We start from the raw sequence: 23,034 nt of genomic DNA, 5'->3' as shown, positions 1-23,034 counted from the left end.
GGAAGTTGAAAGAATGAAGATTGAAGAGTGAAAGATTTCCTAATGATAAAAAAAAATGCATATAAATTTGCTGCCAATTTACTGGTATCAAATAACATAAATTGCAACACACTATTAACTGTCTCAACTTGTTACTGACACAGATATATCTCTTTTATCTAACATCAAGTTTAGTATAAACTTAAGCAATTAAACTTGCATTGCACTGTTTAAATAAAGGTCCAAGATAGATAAATGGGCACACTTATTGGTGAGTAAAGTTGTTCAAAAGTTTCCACTGCTCGTTTTTCTTGGATAGAGTACTGAAAAATAGAAAGAAATGAGAAGGAAACACCCTCTCAGAATAAAATTAGATTAGATTAAGATATAGTAGTGGACTTGGAACATTGTGTCTTCGGAGTAGGTGAAGTCAAGCTCTTATATTAAAAAATAATCATCGGCAATATCTTTGTCCAACAAGAGGGAAATTTCTATGAATTATTTTATAACCACTTGCCTTGAAGATCAATGATCTTTAGGTTAATATCAGCATACCACAATATACTTCACTAACGACCTGCAAATGTTTCCTTACTCTTGTTGACATTGACCGAGTTTATTGCAAACTAAACCCATTTCCTTTTGCCTTTCTCAGTTTCTTTTTTTTTTTTCCTCGTCTTATCACTTGAACTTGAGATCATGGCTGCAGCACTTGTGGGTGGAGCTGTTCTGTCTTCCATTTTTAATGTTGTTTTTGACAGGATGTCCTCACCTGAAGTTGCCAATTGGATCAAAGGGAAGAAGCTTACCCAGAAACTGCTTGAAAGGTTGAAGACTACTCTTTATGCTGTTCAAGCCTTTCTCAGTGATGCTGAGCAGAAGCAGATCAAGGAGAGAGCTGTCAAGGACTGGCTCGATAGTCTCAAAGATGCTATGTATGTTGCTGATGACTTGCTTGATGAAGTCTTCACCAAAGCTGCCACTCAGAAGGATCCAGGTACCTTCTCTCGTTTTTTCAATTTGCAAGATAGGGAGATAGCAAACAGGATGGAAGAAATAATTGAGAGGATAGAGTCTATTGTGAAGCAAAAAGACACTCTTGGTCTTAGAGAGATTCCTAAGGAGAACATGTCATGGAGGATCACAACATCTCTAGTTGAAAGATCTAATATATATGGAAGGGAAAAAGACAAGGAGGCCATAGTGAAATTGTTGTTGGATGATGATATATCTGTGATTCCCATTGTGGGCATGGGCGGAATAGGAAAGACTACTTTGGCCCAATTGGTTTACAATGACAATAAAGTGCAGAAGAACTTTGATGTTCAGGGTTGGGTTTGTGTGTCCGAAGAGTTTGATGTTATTAAGGTCACCAAGACTATAATTGAGGCAATAACTTCAAGTTCTTGTAACTTGAATGATTTGAATTTACTTCAACATGAGTTAAAGGAAAGATTATCCAAACGAAAGTTCTTTGTGGTTTTGGACGATGCATGGAATGAAAACTATGGTAGCTGGAATAGGCTTCTAAAACCTTTTCAGAATGGGGTTAAGGGGAGCAAAATTCTCATAACTACTAGAAGTACAAAGGTGGCTTCTGCGGCACAGACTATTTCGTCTTATGAACTAAGCTTATTGTCAGATGAAGATTGCTGGTTAATATTTTCAAAACATGCACGTCTTTCCACTTACTCTATGGAGAATCCAACTTTGGAAAAGCTTGGCAGAGATATTGTAAAGAAGTGTCATGGCTTGCCCTTGGCAGCTCAAGCACTAGGAGGCTTGTTGCGCGGAAATTCTGATGTCGAGGATTGGAATCGTATATTGAAGAGCGAGATTTGGGAATTTTCTGAAGACAAAAGCGAACTCATTCCAGCATTAAGAATCAGTTATTACTATCTTCCTTCATGTCTGAAGGAGTGCTTTGTTTATTGCTCATTGTATCCGAAGGATTATAAATTTGATAAAGATGAGCTCATCTTGTTATGGATGGCTCAGAATTTTTTACAACCAGTTGGGAAAAAGACCCCAGAAGAAGTTGGTGATGAATATTTCGATGAATTAGTTGCGAGATCATTATTGCAACCTCATAGTACTGAGGAAAATAATTTTGTGATGCATGATCTTGTGCATGATTTGGCAATGATGTTTGCGGGAGAATTCTATTTTAGAGCGGAAGAGCTTCAGAATGCAGTTGAGGTTGATATTAAAACGCGTCATTTGTCCCATAATGCTAAAGGCAATTATCCAATCTCAAAACTGTTGGGGGTTTGTGACAGAATAAAACATACAAGGACATTTCTTGCAATCAATTTGTGGCCATGGATCCCATTTAACATGGAAAACACACCTTATATCTTGTTGTCACGGTTGAAGTACCTTAGAGCTTTGTCGTTGAAACGCTTTCCTCTTGAGTCAGTCCCTGGTTCAATAGGTGAGTTGATTCATTTGCGTTACTTGGATCTCTCTTGGACCGACATTGTGACATTGCCGGAGTCATTGGGTAACCTGTACAACTTGCAGACCTTGAAGTTGCGTTTCTGTATGCAACTGACAATGCTACCTGTTGGCATGGAAGACCTTGTAAATTTGCGGCATCTTGATATTAGAGGGACTGATCGGTTGCAAGAGATGCCGAAAGGTATGAGCAAGTTGAAAAATTTGCAGTTTTTAAGCGACTATGTTGTTGGGAAGCGTGAAGAAAACAATATCACAGAATTGGGAGCACTTGCAAATCTACAGCAATCAATTTCCATTGCCAAATTGGAGAATGTGGTGAACAGCAGTGAAGCTTCGATGGCAAGAATGTCTAACAAGGATGGCATTAGGTCTTTGGAGTTGAGTTGGTCGCCAGATGAAGATGAGAATGAAGTTGATTCCCAAATAGAAAGAGATATACTCGACAAGTTAAAACCTCATTGTAATTTGAAAGAACTAGAAATCCGGGGTTATAGGGGTACAACCTTTCCAGATTGGTTGGGACATTCTTCCTACTGCAACATCACCACAATAACACTGTATGGTTGCAGGAATTGTTGTATGCTTCCTTCACTTGGACAATTGCCCTCTTTGAAGCACCTAACAATTTTAAATTTTGAAAGTGTGGAAATTGTGGGTGCTGAGTTTTACTTTTACCAGAACGATGAATTTTGTTTGGAGACTCCATTTCCAAAGCTTGAAACTCTTTGGTTTTCATCAATGCCTTGCTGGAAGGAGTGGCGTTCAATGGAGTTGAATGCATTTCCTCGACTTAGGGAGCTTACCATATGGAAGTGTCCGATGTTGAGAGGAGATTTGCCGAATCACCTACCTTCTTTGGAATCACTTGAGATTGAGGCTCCTGCGATTTCCACTCTTTCAATTTCAGGAAAGCATCCAGTGGGGTCCGTGGTGGAGGCCATTACGAACACGCAACTGACTTGCCTCACTTCTTTACGCATCTCAGATTGTTCCTCCCACATATGGTTTCCTGTGAGTGCTATCCCTCCATCACTACGAGACTTGATGATTCAGGGTTGTAGAGAATTAGAATTCCAAATGGATGGCCAACACCACTCACTTAAGGAACTACGCATACGTAGCAGTTGTGATTCAGTTGCATCCTTCTCGTTGTTGGATTCCTTTCCAAATCTCGTGCATGTTCAAATCAAGAAATGTGAAAAGATGGAGTGTATTGTGGTGTCACGCTCTCTCTCGTCTCTCCGATATCTATGGATCAAGCATTGTGGGAGTATGAAATCCGTGTCGACGATATGGATTGCAGCACCTCAGCTAGAGTGTCTCTCACTAGTGGGTTGCCCCAGGGTCGATTTGTTTGCTCCAGGGGTTCCACACCGTAGCCTCAGATTTCTTGGAATCAGCTACTGCGAGAAACTAGTGAGCACTGCAGCATTCATGAATTCCCAATTTCACGGGCTAACTAGTCTTCGTATTGCGGGTGAATGTGAGAGTGTGAAGTCCCTCCCAAAGGAAGGTTGGTTGCCTGCCTCCCTTCAGTCTCTCACACTGGATCGCATTCAAAGTGTGGAGACGTTGGAATGCAAGGGACTTGCCCACCTCACCTCCCTCCATGAATTATGTATTTTTCGTTGTCCCAAGTTGGAGAATATGGAGGGTGAAAAGCTGCCTACCTCTCTAAAACAACTCTGCATCAGTGATAGCCCTTTGCTGGGTAAACGGTGCGAGATGAAGGACCCACAGCTTTGGCCCAAAATCTCCCACATCCCCACCATTCAAGTTGATGACAGATGGATTTGGTAATCCAACAACTTCAACAGGTAACTCTCTCTCTCTCTCTCTCTCTCTCTCTCTCTCTCACACACACACACACACACACAACGTTATTCTGTATTTCCCCAAATACATTTGTTTTCTGCACTAACATTTATACTCTGCATATAAAGTGACTCACTAGTTTTTTATTCTTCATCTTCTTTACAACGTTCTTACTCTACGTTCTTGTTATTGTCTTATATCATTCCTTACCAACACAGCTAACATTTTGTACATTCTCATACAGCTTATCCATGGAGCCAAGAAGATAAAGTCTGCACCTAAAGTTTTGCTTTTGATGCATCAAGACTATTCACTCATTGCAGTATTCTTCCTATTGAAGTTGTTTGTTTGTTCTTCCTCTTGTATGTTTTTATAGAGATGGATCTTTCTAAAATATTAACTTGTTTGAGTTTTGTACTATCATTTTTATTTCACCTTTGTATATAAGTTTTTCATTTTAAGATATTTCTTGGATTTTTTTATATTTTTTCTTTTGTAGTTTCTTGATTGATATGTGATATTCGTCTGAAAAAATTACTATTTTTTAAAAAAAATAGGAACTTTATTTAAATAAACAATATTTATTTTTTGAATAAGAATTTTTTTCTAGAATTTGCAAATCATATTTTTTGGCATAATTATAGGAAAAGGTTATATGTAATTTTTTTTTACCTATTTTTTATTAATAGTTTTGTGTTTGATTATTTGGTAGATAGAATAAAATACAAATTTACAAAGCAATAATGAATAGCATATTGAAATAACTATAAGAGACTTGAAGATATAATTAAGCCAAATAATAGTAATAATGTAAGAGTTTATAAAATATGTATAATTAGATAAAATTATTGATAACTGATGAAAACTTTTATGATTATTATTATTATGACACTTTTAATGCACACATATTTACTGCATTTAATCTGTATTTTATGTTTCAATTGAATAATTATGAAAGAATGGTTGGTTGGTTACTATCTATTATCATCTATTTAAAACTACTGACATGGCATTATAAGACTCAAATGTGAATTAAGCGAATGTGATTAACCAAACTTTAATCATGCTCATTCGGACTCCGATCAACATAATTACTGTGTCCTTATACAAGTTTGGACAGTAACACATCAATGTAGTCTTCTTTATAATTTGAGCATTCATCCAATATCACTCTTCACGAAAAATGGAAGCACTTTCTTTCAATCTAGGCTACTGCTTGTTATGCTTGGATCAATGATATCATGCTCCGGATTGAAGCTTCATGTGCCACATCGAAAGATATGCCAAGAAATGGTAGCCGAAAACCATGGCTATCAGAGCAGCTACCTCTGTCAAACCACCGTCAATTTTGATAGCAGCAGTTAGTAGGTGAGGTAGTTGAAAGACACGTACCAAATCCAAGAAATGAATATGGGAACTCTGCTAAAATTTAGGATCAAGTGTTAGTTTCTTCTGCTAGTAGTTTGATCAATTTATAGATAGAAATTAGAATTTTTGGTCTAAAAAAATTCGAAACATTTGGTTTTGGACTATACCATTAGTTTGTTTTTGTTAATTACTAACATAGCAGACTTAAATCCAACTAAAGCTTTTAACAAAGACAAACATACTTTACCCTTAAATTTATTATATAAGAAATAGATATCGATTTTTTTATGATACAAATATCTATATTCTACCACCAAAAACAGGAGAAGCAAAGTCTACTTATTATGATTTATGACTCGAATGTGATTAATTAAATGAACTCTGCTAGGAAGATAATGAAAAATCTTGAAGTACAATGAATTTTGAATTTGGCCCAATACAAAAAAAAAAAACTCAAACAATTATTTCAAAAAATTAATCATCTCAACCTTAATTTACCAAAGAAATTTACCCAAATACTCTCGTCTCCCAAAACCGGCTGCTATCCCACCCTCATCTATCATTGCATTAGAAACTTGTTCATTGTATATATTTAAATTGAATCAAACAAAATAACAAAAAAGTCAAGTTGGCCGAAAATATACACAACACCATGAAACGAAGCACTGGCCTTCTTAATATCTTCAATCTGATACACCACATCCACCGGAGGCAACCCACCAAATTTCAAATCATCGTACACGTGACACCATTCCCACGACCGCCGCGTTGGTAGGCTGCATGACAGATGCAACGTGCGCAAAAAGGGTGTCTTCGTCGGACGTTCCCGGAAAACTGGGCGGCGTATGGTGGTGATCTTTGCGGCTTCAGTGTGGACTGCGGAGAGATTGAAAGAGACTGCCGGAGAGAAAGAAACTGTAGAACATTCTTCGCACGTGTAAAAATGGAAAAATACGTAACTTTTCCGTAACCAAATCCTTATTTTTTTAAAATTTAAAATTAAAAATGATTAAGAATTAATTAAATTAATTATTAACTGATTATAATTTCAATTTTACCCTATTGTAGGTACACTAAAAATTTATTGCCTCAATCAACATATTACTGTGTCCTTGTATACAAGTTTAAGTTTGGACAGTAACACATCGACGTAGTCCTCTTTATAATTTGAGCATTCATCCAATGTTCACGAAAAATGGAAGCACTTTCTTTCAATCCAGACTACTGCTTGTTATGCTTGGATCAATGATCTCATGCTCCGGATTGAAGCTTCATGCGCCGCAACGAAAGATACACCAAGAAACGGTAGCCAAAAACCATGGCAATCAGAGCAGCTACCTCTGTCAAACCACTGTCAATTTTTATCCCATTTACAACAGGAGTTAGGTGTTCATATTGCACCCTTAGCAGCAGTTTCTAGGTGTGGTAGTTGAAAGACATGTACCGAATCCAAGAAATGAATATGGGAACTCTGCCGAAATTCAGGATCAAGTGTTAGTTTCTTCTGCTAGTAGCTTGCTCAATTTATACATAGAAATTAGAATTTTTGGTCTAAAAAAATTCGAGACACTAATGTTGGAAGAGCTTACCTCTATAGTGGATTAACCCAACTTAATCAAGGTCAATCAGATTTCAGTGTAATAATTAAATTTATGTGGATAATATTATTGAAAATAACACAAGCTGTTGAAAGAAAGAGACCACCTGATGGGACAATATGATTAACATTTTGATGCATTAATAGGATCAAATAACATAAATTTCGACAAACTATTTAACTGCCTCAACTTAGTTTAGTATAAAGTATAAACTTCAAGCAATCAAAGTTGCATTGCACTATTTATTTATTTATTTTTGAAGTGTGAGATGAATAGATGGCCACAATTATTGGTGGGTGAAGTTGTTAAAAAATTCCATTACTTGTTTCGAAAAGTCTTGGCCAGAGTGAATAAAACCAAAACAGAACAGACAAGGCCACAAACAAAATTATCTACTTAATAATTGAAGCAAATATCACCCTATTGGCTATTAGATGCAGTGGACCATACATTTCATGAAAGCAAGAAGCATCATCTGAACTTGTCCCGAAGACCAATAACTATAAACATTTCAAGTCAATTCACTGCCTACCTGCAACAGTTTCCTTACTCCTTTTGAGATTAACCGAGTTTACAGCAAATTACATCCATTTCCTTTTGCCTTTCTCAGTTTCCTCAGATCTTATCACTTGATCTTGAGAAACATGGCTGCAACACTTGTAGGTGGAGCTGTTCTGTCTTCCATTTTTAATGTTGTTTTTGACAGGATGTCCTCACCTGAATTTGCCAACTGGATCAAAGGGAAGAAGCTTACCCAGAATCTGCTTGAAAGGTTGAAGACCAATCTTTATGCTGTTCAAGCCTTTCTTAATGATGCTGAGCAGAAGCAGATCAAGGAGAGAGCTGTCAAGGACTGGCTCGATAGTCTCAAAGATGCTATGTATGTTGCTGATGACTTGCTGGATGAAGTCTTCACCAAAGCTGCCACTCAGAAGGATCCAGGTACCTTCTTCTCTCGTTTTCTCAATTTGCAAGATAGGGAGATAGCAAACAGGACGGAGGAAATAATTGATAGGATAGAGTCTATTGTGAAGCAAAAAGACACTCTTGGTCTTAGAGAGATTCCTAAGGAGAACATGTCATGGAGGATCACAACATCTCTAGTTGAAAGATCCAACATATATGGCAGGGAAGAAGACAAGGAGGCCATAGTGAAGTTGTTGTTGGATATTGATGACACTGGTGATGGTGATATATCTGTGATTTCCATTGTGGGCATGGGAGGAATAGGAAAGACTACTTTGGCCCAATTGATTTACAATGACGATAAAGTGAAGGAGAATTTCGTCTTTCGATGTTGGGTTTGTGTGTCTGAAGAATTTGATGTTATTAAGGTCACCAAGACTATAGTTGAGGCAATAACGGAGAGTCCTTGTAAGTTGAATGATTTGAATTTACTTCAACATGAGTTAAAAAAGAGTTTATCCAAAGGGAAATTCTTTGTTGTTTTGGACGATGCATGGGAAGGAAATTATGGTAGTTGGAATAGGCTTCTAAAACCTTTTCAGAATGGGGTTAAGGGGAGCAAAATTCTCATAACTACTAGAAGTACAAAGGTGGCTTCTGCGGCACAGACTATTTCGTCTCGTGAACTAAGTTTATTGTCGGATGAAGATTGCTGGTTAATATTCTCAAAACATGCACGTCTTTCCACTTACTCTATGGAGAATCCAATTTTGGAAAAGATCGGCAGAGATATTGTAAAGAAGTGTCGTGGCTTGCCCTTGGCAGCTCAAGCACTAGGAGGCTTATTGCATGGAAATTCTGATGTCGAGCATTGGAATCGTATATTGAAGAGTGAGATATGGGAATTGTCCGAAGATGAGAGCGAACTCATTCCAGCATTAAGAATTAGTTACTACTATCTTCCTTCATGTCTGAAAGATTGTTTTGTTTATTGTTCGTTGTATCCGAAGGATTATGAATTTGATAAAGATGAATTGATCTTGTTATGGATGGCTCAGAATTTTTTACAACCAGTTGGGAAAAAGACTCCAGAAGAAGTTGGTGATAAATATTTTGATGAATTAATTGCGAGATCATTTTTGCAACCTCATAGTACTTGGGAAAATAAATTTGTGATGCATGATCTTGTGCATGATTTGGCAATGATGTTTGCTGGAGAATTCTATTTTAGAGCGGAAGAGCTTGAGAATGCAGTTGAGGTTGATACTAAAACTCGTCATTTGTCCCACAATGCTAAAGGCAATTATCCAATCTCAAAACTGTTGGGAGTTTGTGACAGAATAAAACATACAAGGACATTTCTTGAATTCAATTTGAAGTCATGGATCCCATTTAACATGGAAAACGCACCTTGTATCTTGTTGTCACATTTAAAGTACCTGAGAGCCTTGTCGTTCAATAGCTTTCCTCTTGAGTTAGTACCTGATTCAATAGGTGAGTTGATTCATCTGCGTTACTTGGATCTCTCTTGGACGGACATTGTGGCATTGCCAGAGTCATTGGGTAACCTATACAATTTGCAGACCTTGAAGTTGTATTCCTGTAGTAATCTGAAAATGCTACCTGTTGGCATGAAAGACCTTATAAATTTGCGCCATCTTGATGTTAGAGATACTCCTTTGCATGAGATGCCGAAGAGCATGAGCAAGTTGAAAAATTTGCAGTTTTTAAGCGACTATGTTGTGGGGAAGCGTGAAGAGAACAAGATCACAGAATTGGGAGCACTTGCAAATCTACAGCTATCAATTTCCATTGCCAAATTGGAGAATGTGGTGAACAGCAGTGAAGCTTCGATGGCAAGAATGTCTGATAAGGATGGCATTAGCTCTTTGATCTTGAGGTGGTCATCAGATAAAGATGAGAACACAGCTGATTCTCAAATAGAAAGAGATATACTTGACAAGTTACGACCTCACACTAATTTGAAAGAGTTATATATCTATGGTTACAGGGGTACAACATTTCCAGATTGGGTGGGACATTCTTCCTATTACAGCATCACCGAAATAACACTGGGTGATTTCTCTTTGGGTGGTTGTCGGAATTGTTGTATGCTTCCTTCACTTGGACAAATGCCCTCGTTGAAGCACCTATCAATTTCAGATTTTGAAAGTCTAGAAAGTGTGGGTGCTGAGTTATACTTTAACCAGAATGGTGAATCTTGTTTGGAGACACCACCATTCCCAATGCTTGAAACTCTTTCGTTTTATTCAATGCCTTGCTGGAAGGAGTGGCGTTCATTGGAGTTCAATGCATTCCCGAGACTTAGGGAGCTTACCATAATTAGGTGTCCGATGTTGAGAGGAGATTTGCCCAGTCAACTACCATCTTTGCAATCACTTCAGATTTTTAATTGCAAGCAGCTGAGTTGTTGTGTTCCAAGGGCTCCTTCGATTACGAATCTTTCAATTTCAGGAAAGCATCTAGTGGAGTCGGGGGTAGAGGCCATAACGCACATGCAACTGAGTTGCCTGACGTCTTTGCGCATCTCAGGTTATTCCTCCCACATATGGTTTCCTGTGAGTGCTATTCCCGCATCACTACAAAAGCTGACGATTCAGGATTGCAGAGAATTAGAATTTGAAATGGATGGGCAACATCACTCGCTGCAGATACTATCAATAGAGAGCAGCTGTGATTCACTTACATCCTTCTCGTTGTTGGATGCCTTTCCAAATCTCGTGCGTGTTTATATCAGCAAGTGTGAAAAGATGGAGTGTATTGTGGTGTCACGCTCTCTTTCATCTCTCCGTGATTTAAATATCATTGAGTGTAGGAGTTTGAAGTCCGTGTCAACGCTATGGATGGCAGCACCTCAGCTAGAGCATCTCACACTACGGGAATGCCCAGAGATCGAGTTGTCAGCAACAGGGGATCCAAACCGTAGCCTCAGATCTCTTGAGTTCAGCTACAGCGAGAAACTAGTGAGTAGTGCATTATTCGTGAATTCTCAATTTCACGGGCTTACTAGTCTTTGTATTTGGGGTGAATGTGAGAGTGTGAAGTGCCTCACAAAGGAAGGTTGGTTGCCTGCCTCCCTTGAGTCTCTCACACTGCTAAGCATGAAAAGTGTGGAGACGTTGGAATGCAAGGGACTTGCACACCTCACCTCCCTCCAAAAATTGACTATTGCTGAATGTCCCAAGTTGGAGAACATTGACGGAGAAAAGCTGCCTGTCTCTCTAATACAACTCTTCATAAATGAAAGTCCTTTGTTGGCTAAACAGTGCGAGATGAAGGACCCACAGCTTTGGCCCAAAGTTTCCCACATCCCTGCCATTCAAGTTGATTACAGATGGATTTGGTAATCCAACTTCAACAGGTAACTGTTTATCTCTCTCACCACGTTGTTCTCTATTGCCCAAATACATTTGCTTTTTGCACTAAGATTTATACGCTGTATATAAAGTGATTCACTAGTTTTCCATTCTTCGTCTGCGTTACAATATTCATACTCTTCATTCTTATTAATGTCTTGTATCATTCATCACCAACACAGCTAACGTTTTATGCATTCTCATACAGCTTATCCATGGACCCAACAAGATAAAGGTCTGCAGTTAAAGTTTTGCTTTTGATGCATCAAGACTATTCAATCATTGCATGGAGTTGGGAGATGATGACATTGGGTGCTTCTTCCAAGCTTGATTCGGAAATTCCTTTTGAATATTCAGCTACAATGTGGTCGGAGGTATCTTCCAGTGCTTCATATGTTGCATGCCATGAACTATGCAGCGAAGTATCATATATTATTTTAATTTAATATTTTGTTCTCTTTTCTTTTGTTTTATTGTTGACGGATTCTTCAAAAAGAAAATGACACTAGTAGTAATTGCAAAGGCTTTAAATCTTTTATATTGGTTGAAGTAAGCTATTTTTTTCAGCCTCTAATGATGATTTTCCACCCAAGGAAAGTTCACGCAAGATCATTGATTTATTTAAAACAAAATTTACATGAATTTACAGCTAAGCTCGTCCAGTCTCCACAAAAAGAACTTTCTTACTGGATCAAAGATTCAAAGTAAAGGTATATTCTAACTCATCACTGCTGTTATTGCTCTTACTGTGTCATTCCATTCCTTACATGCATGGTTTACATTCTCATATAGCTTTCCTGTAGAGCCAAGGAGATAACTTCTGTGGTCAAGGACTTGCTTTTGCTTTTGATTCATGCAATCATGTACAGTCATTGAAATACGCAAGGGTGGCATTTTTGGTGGTGTCATGAACACGTAAGCACCCGCATTGCCTCACTTCTTTCTTGTATATTTTTCCAATAGAATGCTGATATTATGATACTGACAGCTTTTTCTATTGTTCTGTTAATAAGATGATGACAAGCAAAGAAGCGCATCATCAGATATAATGGGAAGTTCTTTATGAAGTTCAAGGTCCTTGAGAATGCCAAATGGAAATTCTCCTGGAGAATAGGAGTCAAAGAAGTGGTTAAGAAACCTGATATTATGGTCACTGAGATCTCCATTTGATCCGAGTTTGAATTACAAATGTTCTTCACTCACTGATTGTGGTGTATAATTTGTTTTCTATCCTTTCGTTTGAGTACTTCATATGTCAATAAGTAATGCGTGATTAAGTGTAAGATGGAAAGGGCTAACTTAGTTATACTGGACATAGTATTCAAATTTCAAATAGATGTTTTAGGCCCCAGTCTTATTCTTTGATGGCAAAGCCGAAGAGGGATAGAGGCTGGTCCTTCACCAAGGCCTTGATGGCCATGTCGGAGAGACCTTGGTTGAGGGGTTACTTTGCTGGGGGGAAAAATGTAAAAGATGGGAAGATGTATATTTTCAACTTAAGTTGTTCTTGTAACACAGCATGAGTAAACTCTATTTATTGTGTATTTCTATCAAAATGAAGCAAGTAATGTAAATGGTTAACAAGAATGAATAATCACTTCTTATGGTGGTTTAATTGCAGCATATTTAGCCATGGTCTCTGTTCTCTTTTATGCACTGGAACACTAGTAGGAAATAAGTATGTCATAGTTTGGTCCACAAGGCACCACCATGAGGCTTAATTGTACATATAAGTAAATAGATGAGGCCTGATTATATAATCAAAGTCAACAAACTTGACATTTGATGCATAATTGTATTGACAACCTAATACGATATACTATATATTGTAAATCTATTATCTCACCAAATGCTTGCTTTTGCAAGGTATAACTGAAAAATAGTGATATTATTCTTTATTTTAAAAAAAATCAGTCAATTAAACATCAGAGAGATAATAGCAATGAGTTTTATATAATTAGTTTCTTCTTTTTATCCATCAATGTAAAAGGAGCAAGAAAGAAAGAGAAAAGACTCAATTAGTAATTACAAAAATAATTCATGTACATAAATTCTATCAAAATTTATTGTGAAAGGACCTAAACTTCTGACCAAATCATAGCTATGATTTTGGTTTGAAACTTTGACTAAGTGTAGCAACAAACAGTTAACACTCCTAACTCCACTAGATTAGTCACAAGTTTCAGTCAATTACACATTTTCAGAGACTTAAAACAGTTTCCAAAAAACAAAAGTCTGAATACTACAAAGACATTGATGTGCCTATTATAAAATCTAGCATGCAATTTGGTGTTTTGTACATGCTAATTTATAATCAATATACAATTTTGGACAGTAACCCATCAATGTAGTCTTCTTTATAATTTGAGCATTCATCCAATATCACTCTTCATGCAAAATGGAAGCACTTTCTTCCTGTCCAGGATACTTCTTGTTATGCCTGGAACAATGATTTCATGCTCCAGATTGAAGCTTCATCCGCCGCAAGGAAAGATAAGCCAAGAACCGGTAGCCGAAAACCATGGCTATTAGAGCAGCTACTTCTGTCAAACCACTGTCAATTTTGATCCCATTTACAACTGGAGTTAGTTGTTCATATTGCACCTTCAGCAGCAGTTTGTAGGTGTGGTAGTTGAAAGACATGTACCAAATCCAAGAAATGAATATGGGAACTCTGCTAAAATTGAGGATCAAGTGTTAGTTTCTTCTGCTTGTAGATTGCTCAATTTATACATAGAATTTTTGGTCTAAAAAAATTCGAAATATTTTGTTTTGGACTATACCACTAGTCTGTTTTTGTTAATTACTACCATAGCAGACATAAATCCAACTAAAGCTTTTAACAAAGACAAACTAACGGCAGAGACTAAAACCAAATGTTTTGATTTAAGTAAATCCATATGATCAATTTGTTAACTTGACACCACAAAGTGCAAGGCAATAATTAAGGGCTCACGTTCAAAGAGAAAAACAAGGATATATATGTTTACCTGCACAAAGAACCCTCCAGCCAGCATGAAAGTCATGACAGTTACTGAAGCCAAAGCTGTTGCCCTTTTCATGTCCATAAGTGTTGCTCCAATAGCAAGTCCAAGTCCCTAAATTCATGACAAACCATATTTAGAAATGAAGGCTAATATTGGTTTCTATGTTAAGCACATAAACAGAACTACTAAGAAAAGCTTTTAGGACCAAATCGAAATCACTGTAAAAAATAGTGACAAAAATAAAGTTTTTCCTTTTCTAATGCAGATACATACCTGAGCCGCCACAATGCAGAGGAAAAAGGGGTAGCATTGAGTCTCAAACCAGCCAAGAAGTAAACAACAAGGAGAAATAGTACTGGTAATATCAAGTCTAGTGCAAGGTCACTTATGATTCTGGCCAAGAAATATGCACTTAGTCCGTACATATCGGCCGCTCGCTCCGTACTCAGTATAGCTAGCTCTTGAGAAATGAGAATGTGACGGTAATGCTAGAACTTGAGAAGGGGGTTGAATCAAGTTGATTTCAGAAAAGAAATTCTTTTAGATGTTTTCCTTAAAGCAGATTATGCATGAGATTTTTTGTGTTTTGCCTCTGAATCCAGAACAGAACAGAGTAGGGAAGAAGAGAATCAGGTAAGTATGTATCCTGTTTTGCCTCTGTATTTTTATTTACATAGTTATAGTTATTTAACGGAATAAATTTGAATAAATAATTATAATATTATTGCATTAAAATTATTCTTAACATTGATAGCGAAACAGAGATCAGAGAATCACCCTTTTGTCATGTGAATTTTCTATCATCATTACAGACATATGCGATATTTTTCAACAACAAAGCTAGCTCTATAAACAATTGAATTAGACAATTATACCAAAAAAAAAGTTATAAAAAAGAAACGTTCATTATAATCTTAATCTTAACTATAAATATAAAAAAAAGTCTCGTGCCCCACAAATTCAACCCAACAGAATACATAAATTCAATTATAATTTTAGTCTTTATTATCTTATCTTATCTTTATCTTATCTTTAGTTGTTCTTATCTTATCTTTATTTGCTTTTATCTTTCATAGGACAATGCTCTATATATTCTTAATTTTACTTTTATATAGTTTACAATTCAATTCAATCAATCAACGATCAATAAAATTTCTTCATCTTTTCTTTCCTTTTTCTTTATTTTCCGTTTTGAATGATCGCTTGTGTTAGCTAATACAATAATGGCGGGTGGTTTCATAGAGAAGGGGTCTTCCGAAAAGAACTATCCCGGAAAACTCACTTTCAGAGTCTTCATAACATGTGTCACCGCTGCATTTGGAGGTCTTATCTTTGGATATGACTTAGGCATTTCAGGTGGAGTCACCTCCATGGATCCTTTTCTAAAGAAATTCTTCCCTGATGTGTACGCAAAGGAACACAACATTAAGCCCACTGATAACCAATATTGTAAATTTGATAGCCAAGTGCTCACACTCTTCACTTCCTCTCTCTATTTGGCTGCTCTTGTGGCCTCAATCTTTGCATCCAAGGTAACTCGAGCCTTCGGTAGGCGCCTCACCATGATCTCCGGCGGTGTTCTCTTTCTCGCCGGTGCAGCTTTGAACGGCTTCGCCCAGCAAGTTTGGATGCTTATTGTTGGCCGCATGTTGCTAGGTTTTGGAATCGGATGCGCCAATCAGTCTGTGCCGATCTACGTGTCCGAGGTTGCTCCATACAAATACAGAGGAGCACTTAACATGTTGTTTCAATTGGCAATCACCATTGGCATTTTTGTTGCCAATATTCTGAACTACCTTTTTGCCAAGATGGAGAACGGCGAAGGGTGGCGCTATAGCTTAGGTTTGGCAGGAGTCCCTGCAATAATGATCATCATCGGTGCAATGTTTCTTCCTGACTCACCAAACTCGTTGATCGAGCGTGGACAAGCTGAGAAGGCCAAGGAGGAACTAATCAAGATTCGTGGAACCAATGATGTTGACGAGGAGTTTAAGGATCTTGTTGCTGCCAGTGAAGCCTCCAAACAGGTCAAGCATCCTTGGTCTTCTTTGCTCAAAAGTGAGTACAGGCCTCACCTCACCATGGCCATAGCCATTCCCTTCTTCCAACAACTCACTGGCATGAATGTCATCACATTCTATGCTCCTGTTTTGTTCAAAACTATTGGCTTTGGTGGAACTGCTTCCCTTATGTCTGCCATGATTACCGGAGGTTGTAACGCCCTTGCCACCCTTGTTTCCATCTTTACCGTTGACAAGGTTGGCAGACGAAAGCTTTTTCTCGAAGGTGGTGCTCAAATGTTTATATGTCAGCTTGTGATCGCAGCTGCAATAGGTAGCAAATTTGGAACAGATGGAAACCCTGGAGTTCTTCCCAAGTGGTTTGCCCTAACTGTTGTGGTATTCATATGTGTCTACGTGGCGGGATTCGCATGGTCGTGGGGTCCACTAGGATGGTTGGTACCCAGTGAAATATTCCCGCTTGAAGTTCGATCGGCAGCTCAGAGCGTCAACGTTTCGGTTAATATGATCTTCACCTTTGCCATTGCCCAAGTTTTCACTTCAATGTTGTGCCATATGAAGTTCGGGCTCTTCATCTTCTTTGCATTCTTTGTGATTGTTATGAGTATCTTTATCTACAAGTTCTTGCCAGAGACAAAGGGTGTTCCCATTGAAGAAATTTCTCTTGTGTGGGAGAATCATCCTTATTGGAACAAATTCGTCAAGTCCTCTGCTCAAAAGAACAAGATTGCTGCGCCAGATTCTCAAGTTTAGGATTCCATAAATATTCTTATCTTTTCTATTTCTTTGGTTTACTGTTTATTATTGGTTTAGGTTTGTTTTTGTCTGGTTGTTATTGATGCGCCAGATTCTCAAAGTTTAGGATTCTATAAATATTCTTATCTTTTTTATTTCTTTGGTTTACTGTTTATTATTGGTTTAGGTTTGTTTTTGTCTGGTTGTTATTGATTCTTTGATATTCTATGAATCTTAAGAAAATTTTATAAATCCTTAAAAAAAAAAAAAAAGAAAAGATGAAGAAATTTTATTGATTGTTGATTGATTGAATTGTAAACTATGAAGGTAAAACTAAGTATATATAAAGCATTGTCTTATGAAAGATAAAAGAAAATAAAAATAAGATAAATATAAGACAAGATAAGATAATAAAAACTAAAATTGTAATTGAATTTATGTATTCTGTTGGGCTGAATTTGTAGGTCACGAGACTTCTTTATTATTGTCATGAGCTAAGTAGTTTAATAATTGTCTACCTATACTTTTCCTTTCAATATATTTACAAATTTCTACAATGCTACTGTATGGAGACAAGCTGCTAGCTAGGCAGTATATATTACTGTCTCGAAGGCTTTTGAATATCAATCTCACTGGGAAAAAAGTGGTAGATTTTTTATTCCTATAAATTGGTGTTCCTTGGTGATTGTGAGATTGCAAATGTATTTATTTTTGCCATTTTTGCGACTTCTATATAGCCTTTAGTGCTTGCGGAACTTTGGGGCATTTTGCCATTTTCTATGGCCTCCCAACTGTTTCTTTAATAAGGCTTTATGAATGTCATGGTAGAATCAGATTCCCCAGACAGCCATTCATCTTTGCCAAGAGCTTAGGGAGGTGTTTTTCTGATTCTTCATGATGTGGGCTGATAAATGAAGTATTGGACCTATAATACTAACGTACACATTAAACCACACTTGGACTTTTAACCCAATATTAATGTACCCGAAATCAATTCAAACTCAACAGAATATTGCAGTGAAAACAAGGAAGAATCCCCAGAAGACAGCTATAAAGAAGAGTAGTCTGGCCTGAAATCCGATAGTGAAAATGTCAATTAATGCCTGAGAAAAAAATTGTCTAATCCTTGTAGCCTTTATAATACTCTTCAACTTCATCTGAGTATCCTTACAGTTATGTAGAGTAACTCGAATTTGTAAAGCTGATTCTACAGCTGAACTGATCCCGTATCGACAAAGGGAACTTTCATAGTGGATCAAAGTAAAGGGGTATATTCTAACTCCTTACTGCTGTTAGTGCTGTCAGTGTGTCATATCATTCCTTACATCCATGGTTTACATTCTCATGTAGTTTTCCTATGCAGACAAAGAGAACTTCTGTTATTGCACCCGCATTGCATCATTTATTTCTTGTATCTTTTTCCAAGTAACTTTTGCTGCTGACAACTTGTACACTGAAGTCTTATACAACACTGAAAGCTTTTTTTTCTCTTGTTCTGTTGATAAGATGATGAATCTACCATGGGGCAAGTGTATGGTATAGCCTTGAAGGATACAGCTCATATAGGAAACTCAATATAGGAACCTGATATAATGATCAGTTGGTCACTGAGATCCTCATTTGTTCTGAGTTTGAATTACAAATGTTCTTCACTCACTATTTGTGCTCTATGCTTTCCTTTTCTTTTAGAAGTTCATATGTCAGAATGTCAGTAAGTAATGTGTGATTAAGTGTAAGATGGAAAGATGTTGTCATACTCAAGATGTTCTTGTGACACAACCATCGCTAGACACTATTTATTGCTTATTTCTCTCAAAATAAGGCAAGTAATGTTTTTTGGTTTCTAAAAGTGGTTTAGATTCTATTTATTAATTGCGGCATATTCGGTGCTGTATACAGATATATCTCTTTTCTCTAACATCAAGATTAGTATAAACTTCAAGCAATTAAACTTGCGCAACAAATTGGTGGGTAAAAGAAAATTGCAGATGAATAAATGGCATCATTATTGGTGGGTAAAAGTAATTGCAGACAGAAGCATGGGTGCTATTATGTATTAATGTTTGACTTATCTGTTTATATGGAGAAAACACTCTCTTATGTAGCCTGCACCTTTTCTCAAAGACTTTTAGTACACAATACTAAAGTAGATAATGGAATCAAGATATATAGTTTAGCGTTTTTGAGATTGTGTTTGAGAGAACACAGGCTGATAGTAATATGAAGTTGTGTAAATTGATATGAATTGTTGTCATACACAAGTATAAACTCATGGAATATAAGAAAATCTAAACTACTCCTAAGAGATCATATAAGATACTGGCTTATTTTCAGGTACAATTAGGATAATATAAAACATTTTCGTATATTCTAAAGACTTTGTTTTTTATTTTAATCTTCTATTTTTTTCCCCACAGAATCCTAGAAATGCAGAACACTGAAAATAAAAGTAGAAAATGGAAACAGCAAGAAAACAGACTATTGGAGTTTTGTTCTTGTTTTGCTTGGATTTTCCTGCCTCCATCTTGAATCTGTTTTTCAAGCAGGGTTTGTTGGAGTAAAAGGTCACCAGTTATGGATACCATGCTTCTTAGGTTGCTTGGTTGGTTAAGAATACTTGCATGAGGCATAATATAGTTAACATCTCAGATTCTGATAACTTTTGTATCAGCTCAATTTTCATTATAGGATTGCTTCACTGAAGAACAAGACAATAAAAAAGTATATATTTGTTGTTGTATTATATTGGGGATGGAGGGATTTGCTGTGAAGTGTAAACTGTAAATGATCAATGTTATATGAAGAGATTTGTAAAAGTAGTTCAGTTCTTGTTATTTTAAATTAATCCCAAAAAAGAAAATAAAAAATAAAATATGTTGGAAATTCTCTATAGTGGATTAATCCAACTTAACAAAGATTAATCAGCTTTCAGTATATTTTGAAGATTGTTGGTTTTGACACACAATAAGCTAATCTAAACTAAGGCAGGCAACAACAAAATTCTGTGCAGAAAGAGTGCAACATTGTAAATAAATTGTTTTTGTGTTTTATCTTTATACATATAATTAACAAAATAGAAATGGAACGTCTTATTTAAAAAACAGATTTATGTTGAAACTATAATTAAAAAGGGAGCATATGCATGTGACATGAATTAACACTATATTTGTCTAGTAAAATGAGAATAGAGAAGTTCTTTTTTTTTAAAAAAAAGGAAAAATTGTATTGTACTATTTTTTAATGGTATAAAAGATAAATATTTTTTTACTTCATTGTTTATTGATTATTTTTTATACCAGAAGGAAAATCATACATATAAGATACAACATTATGCATATAACATTTGTTTTTGGTATATAAAACTGTGAATGGTAGGTGAGAAGTAAATAAATGTAAAAGTGGATAATGATATTGATGATACTTAGCATTGATATTGATACAGTTGATTCCCAGATGGAAAGAGATATACTTGACAAGTTACGACCTCACACTAATTTGAAAGAGTTATATATCTATGGTTACAGGGGTACAACCTTTCCAGATTGGTTGGGACATTCTTCCTACCGCAACATCACCAAAATAATGCTGGATGGTTGCAGGAATTGTTGTATGCTTCCTTCACTTGGACAATTGCCCTCTTTGAAGCACCTTGAAATTTCAAAATTTGAAAGTGTGGGGATTGTGGGTGCTGAGTTTTACTTTTTCCAGAACGATGAATCTTGTGTGAAGACACCACCATTTCAAAAGCTTGAAACTCTTTTGTTTAAGTCAATGCCTTGCTGGAAGGAGTGGCGTTCAATGGTGTTGAATGCATTTCCTCGACTTAGGGAGCTTACGATAAGGAAGTGTCCGTCGTTGAGAGGAGATTTGCCCATTCATCTATCATCTTTGCAATCACTTCAGATTGACAAGTGCGATGAGCTGAGTTGTTGTGTTCCAAGGGCTCCTGCGATTACCAGTCTTTCAATTTCAGGAAAGAATCTAGTGGGGTCCGTGGTGGAGGCCATTACCAACACGCAACTGACTTGCCTCACTTCTTTATGGATCTCAAATTGTTCCTCCCACATATGGTTTCCAGTGAGTGCTATTCCCCCATCACTACAACGCTTGACGATTCAGGAATGCAGAGAATTAGAATTCGAAATGGATGGGCAACATCACTCGCTGCAGGAACTATCAATACATAACAGCTGTGATTCAATTACATCCTTCTCGTTGTTGGATGCCTTTCCAAATCTCGTGAGTGTTTTTATCGGAAAGTCTGAAAAGATGGAGTGTATTGTGGTGTCACGCTCTCTTTCATCTCTCCGTTATTTAAATATCTGCGAGTGTAGGAGTTTGAAGTCCGTGTCGACGCTATGGATGGCAGCACCTCAGCTAGAGCATCTCACATTACTGGAATGCCCAGAGATCGAGTTGTCAGCAACAGGCGATCCACACCATAGCCTGAGATCTCTTGAGATCAGCTATAGCGAGAAGCTAGTGAGCAGTGCAGCATTCATGAATTCGCAATTTCATGGGCTTACTCATCTTACCATTCTTGGTGGATACGACGAGAGTATGAATTGCCTCCCAAAAGAAGGTTGGTTGCCTGCCTCCCTTGAGTCTCTCAGACTGTATGGCATGAAAAGTGTGGAGACGTTGGAATGCAAGGGACTTGCCCACCTCACCTCCCTCCAACAATTATCTATTGAGTACTGTCCGAAGCTGGAGAATATCGAGGGAGAAAAGCTGCCTGCCTCTCTAATAAAACTCACCATCATTCAAAGCCCTTTGCTGGGCTATCGATGTCAGATGAAGGATCCACAGCTTTGGCCCAAAATCTCCCACATCCCCGCCATTCAAGTTGATAGCAGATGGATTTGGTAATCCAACAACTTCAACAGGTAACTGCTTCTCTCTCACACAACATTATTCTGTTTTTCCCCAAATACATTTGTTTTTTGCACTAAGATTAATACTCTGCATATAAAGTGGCTCACTAGTTTTTCATTCTTCTTCTGCATTACAGTATTCTTACTCTTCATTCTTATTAATGTCTTATATCATTCCTTACCAACACAGTTGATGCTTTATACATTCTCATACAGCATATCCATCGAGCCAACAAGTAAGCACCCACATTGCCTCACTTCTTTCTCCTATATTTTTTCCAATTTTTTTCTGCTGAATGCTGATATTACGATACTGCAGCTTTTTCTCTTGTTCTATTGATAAGATGATAAAATTTACCATGGCGAAGTATACGGTATAATGGGAAGTTCAAGGTCATTGAGAATGCCAAATGGAAACTCTCCTGGAGACTGGAGAATGGGAGTCTTACTGCAACTGCTTCCAAGGAAGTGGTTAGCATGCCTTAAAGAAACCTGATTTCATGGTCACCGAGATTTCAATTTTATCTGAGTTTGAATTACAAATGTTCTTCACTCACTGATTCTGGTGTATAATTTGTGCTCTATGCTTTCCTTTGACTAATACACGTGTCAGTAAGTAATGTGTGATTAAGTGTAAGATGGAAAGGGCTAACTTAGTTGTACTTGATGAACAGAATATTCAGTTATAGATGTTTTTGTTCACAGTCCTATTCCTTGATGGCAATGCCGAAAGGGAATAGAGGCTGGGCCTTGACCAAGGCCTTGATGGCTATGCCGGAGAGTCCTTGGTTGAGGGGTTACTTTGCTGGAAAAAACATAAGATGGAAAAATGTTGTATATTTTCAACTTAAGTTGTTCTTGTATATGGTTAACAAGAATGCGCAATCACTTCTTATGGTGGTTTAATTGCAGCA

General features: G+C 37.1%; 4 protein-coding genes and 1 long non-coding RNA gene across 8 annotated transcripts in view; 4 read left to right on the top strand and 1 right to left on the bottom strand.

The window, feature by feature from the left end:
* Window positions 1–4,475, bottom strand: part of LOC107626300 — a 13,655-nt gene extending 9,180 nt beyond the window's left edge. The window contains exon 1 of the long non-coding RNA XR_001617520.2: window positions 4,314–4,475. This is a non-coding gene — a long non-coding RNA (uncharacterized LOC107626300). The remainder of the gene's footprint in view (window positions 1–4,313) is intronic.
* The window catches only part of LOC110262381 (putative disease resistance RPP13-like protein 1), a 25,683-nt gene extending 2,649 nt beyond the window's left edge, over window positions 1–23,034 (top strand). The window contains exons 2-3 of one of the 3 annotated variants that reach the window (XM_021116601.1): window positions 741–4,256; window positions 22,311–23,034. In XM_021116601.1, coding sequence (XP_020972260.1) covers window positions 741–4,239 — 3,499 coding nt within the window. In that variant the 3' untranslated portion in view covers window positions 4,240–4,256; window positions 22,311–23,034. Of the gene's footprint in view, window positions 1–740; window positions 4,257–4,498; window positions 4,686–18,752; window positions 19,136–22,310 lie in introns of those variants that run through there. The other 2 variants (XM_021116602.1, XM_016329147.2) reach the window with 2 other exon arrangements.
* LOC107626293 (putative disease resistance RPP13-like protein 1) lies at window positions 7,275–13,118 on the top strand. Of its 2 annotated transcripts, XM_021116605.1 has the most exons (6): window positions 7,275–11,110; window positions 11,414–11,508; window positions 11,712–11,877; window positions 12,153–12,213; window positions 12,296–12,418; window positions 12,517–13,118. In XM_021116605.1, exons 1-2 carry the CDS (start codon window positions 7,865–7,867, stop codon window positions 11,492–11,494), a joined length of 3,327 nt encoding a protein of 1,108 aa, XP_020972264.1. In that variant the 5' UTR covers window positions 7,275–7,864; the 3' UTR covers window positions 11,495–11,508; window positions 11,712–11,877; window positions 12,153–12,213; window positions 12,296–12,418; window positions 12,517–13,118. The 2 variants fall into 2 exon arrangements, with proteins under 2 accessions (XP_020972264.1, XP_020972262.1); XM_021116603.1 differs by having other exon boundaries at window positions 7,275–11,508.
* On the top strand, window positions 15,699–17,293 carry LOC107628010 (sugar carrier protein C-like). Its single transcript, XM_016330814.2, has one exon. The coding sequence runs from the start codon at window positions 15,714–15,716 to the stop codon at window positions 17,262–17,264; it is 1,551 nt and encodes a 516-aa protein (XP_016186300.1). The 5' UTR covers window positions 15,699–15,713; the 3' UTR covers window positions 17,265–17,293.
* On the top strand, window positions 20,652–23,034 carry LOC107628009 (putative disease resistance protein At3g14460). The gene is made up of 2 exons (XM_021117107.1): window positions 20,652–22,132; window positions 22,337–23,034. Exon 1 carries the CDS (start codon window positions 20,652–20,654, stop codon window positions 22,113–22,115), a length of 1,464 nt encoding a protein of 487 aa, XP_020972766.1. The 3' UTR covers window positions 22,116–22,132; window positions 22,337–23,034.

The sequence above is a fragment of the Arachis ipaensis genome, chromosome B02 (genome assembly GCF_000816755.2).
Source record: "Arachis ipaensis cultivar K30076 chromosome B02, Araip1.1, whole genome shotgun sequence".
In the NCBI taxonomy this organism is placed as follows: domain Eukaryota; kingdom Viridiplantae; phylum Streptophyta; class Magnoliopsida; order Fabales; family Fabaceae; genus Arachis; species Arachis ipaensis.
The sequence above is the reverse complement of the archived record's forward strand: the minus strand, read 5'-3'. Positions and strand labels throughout refer to the sequence as shown.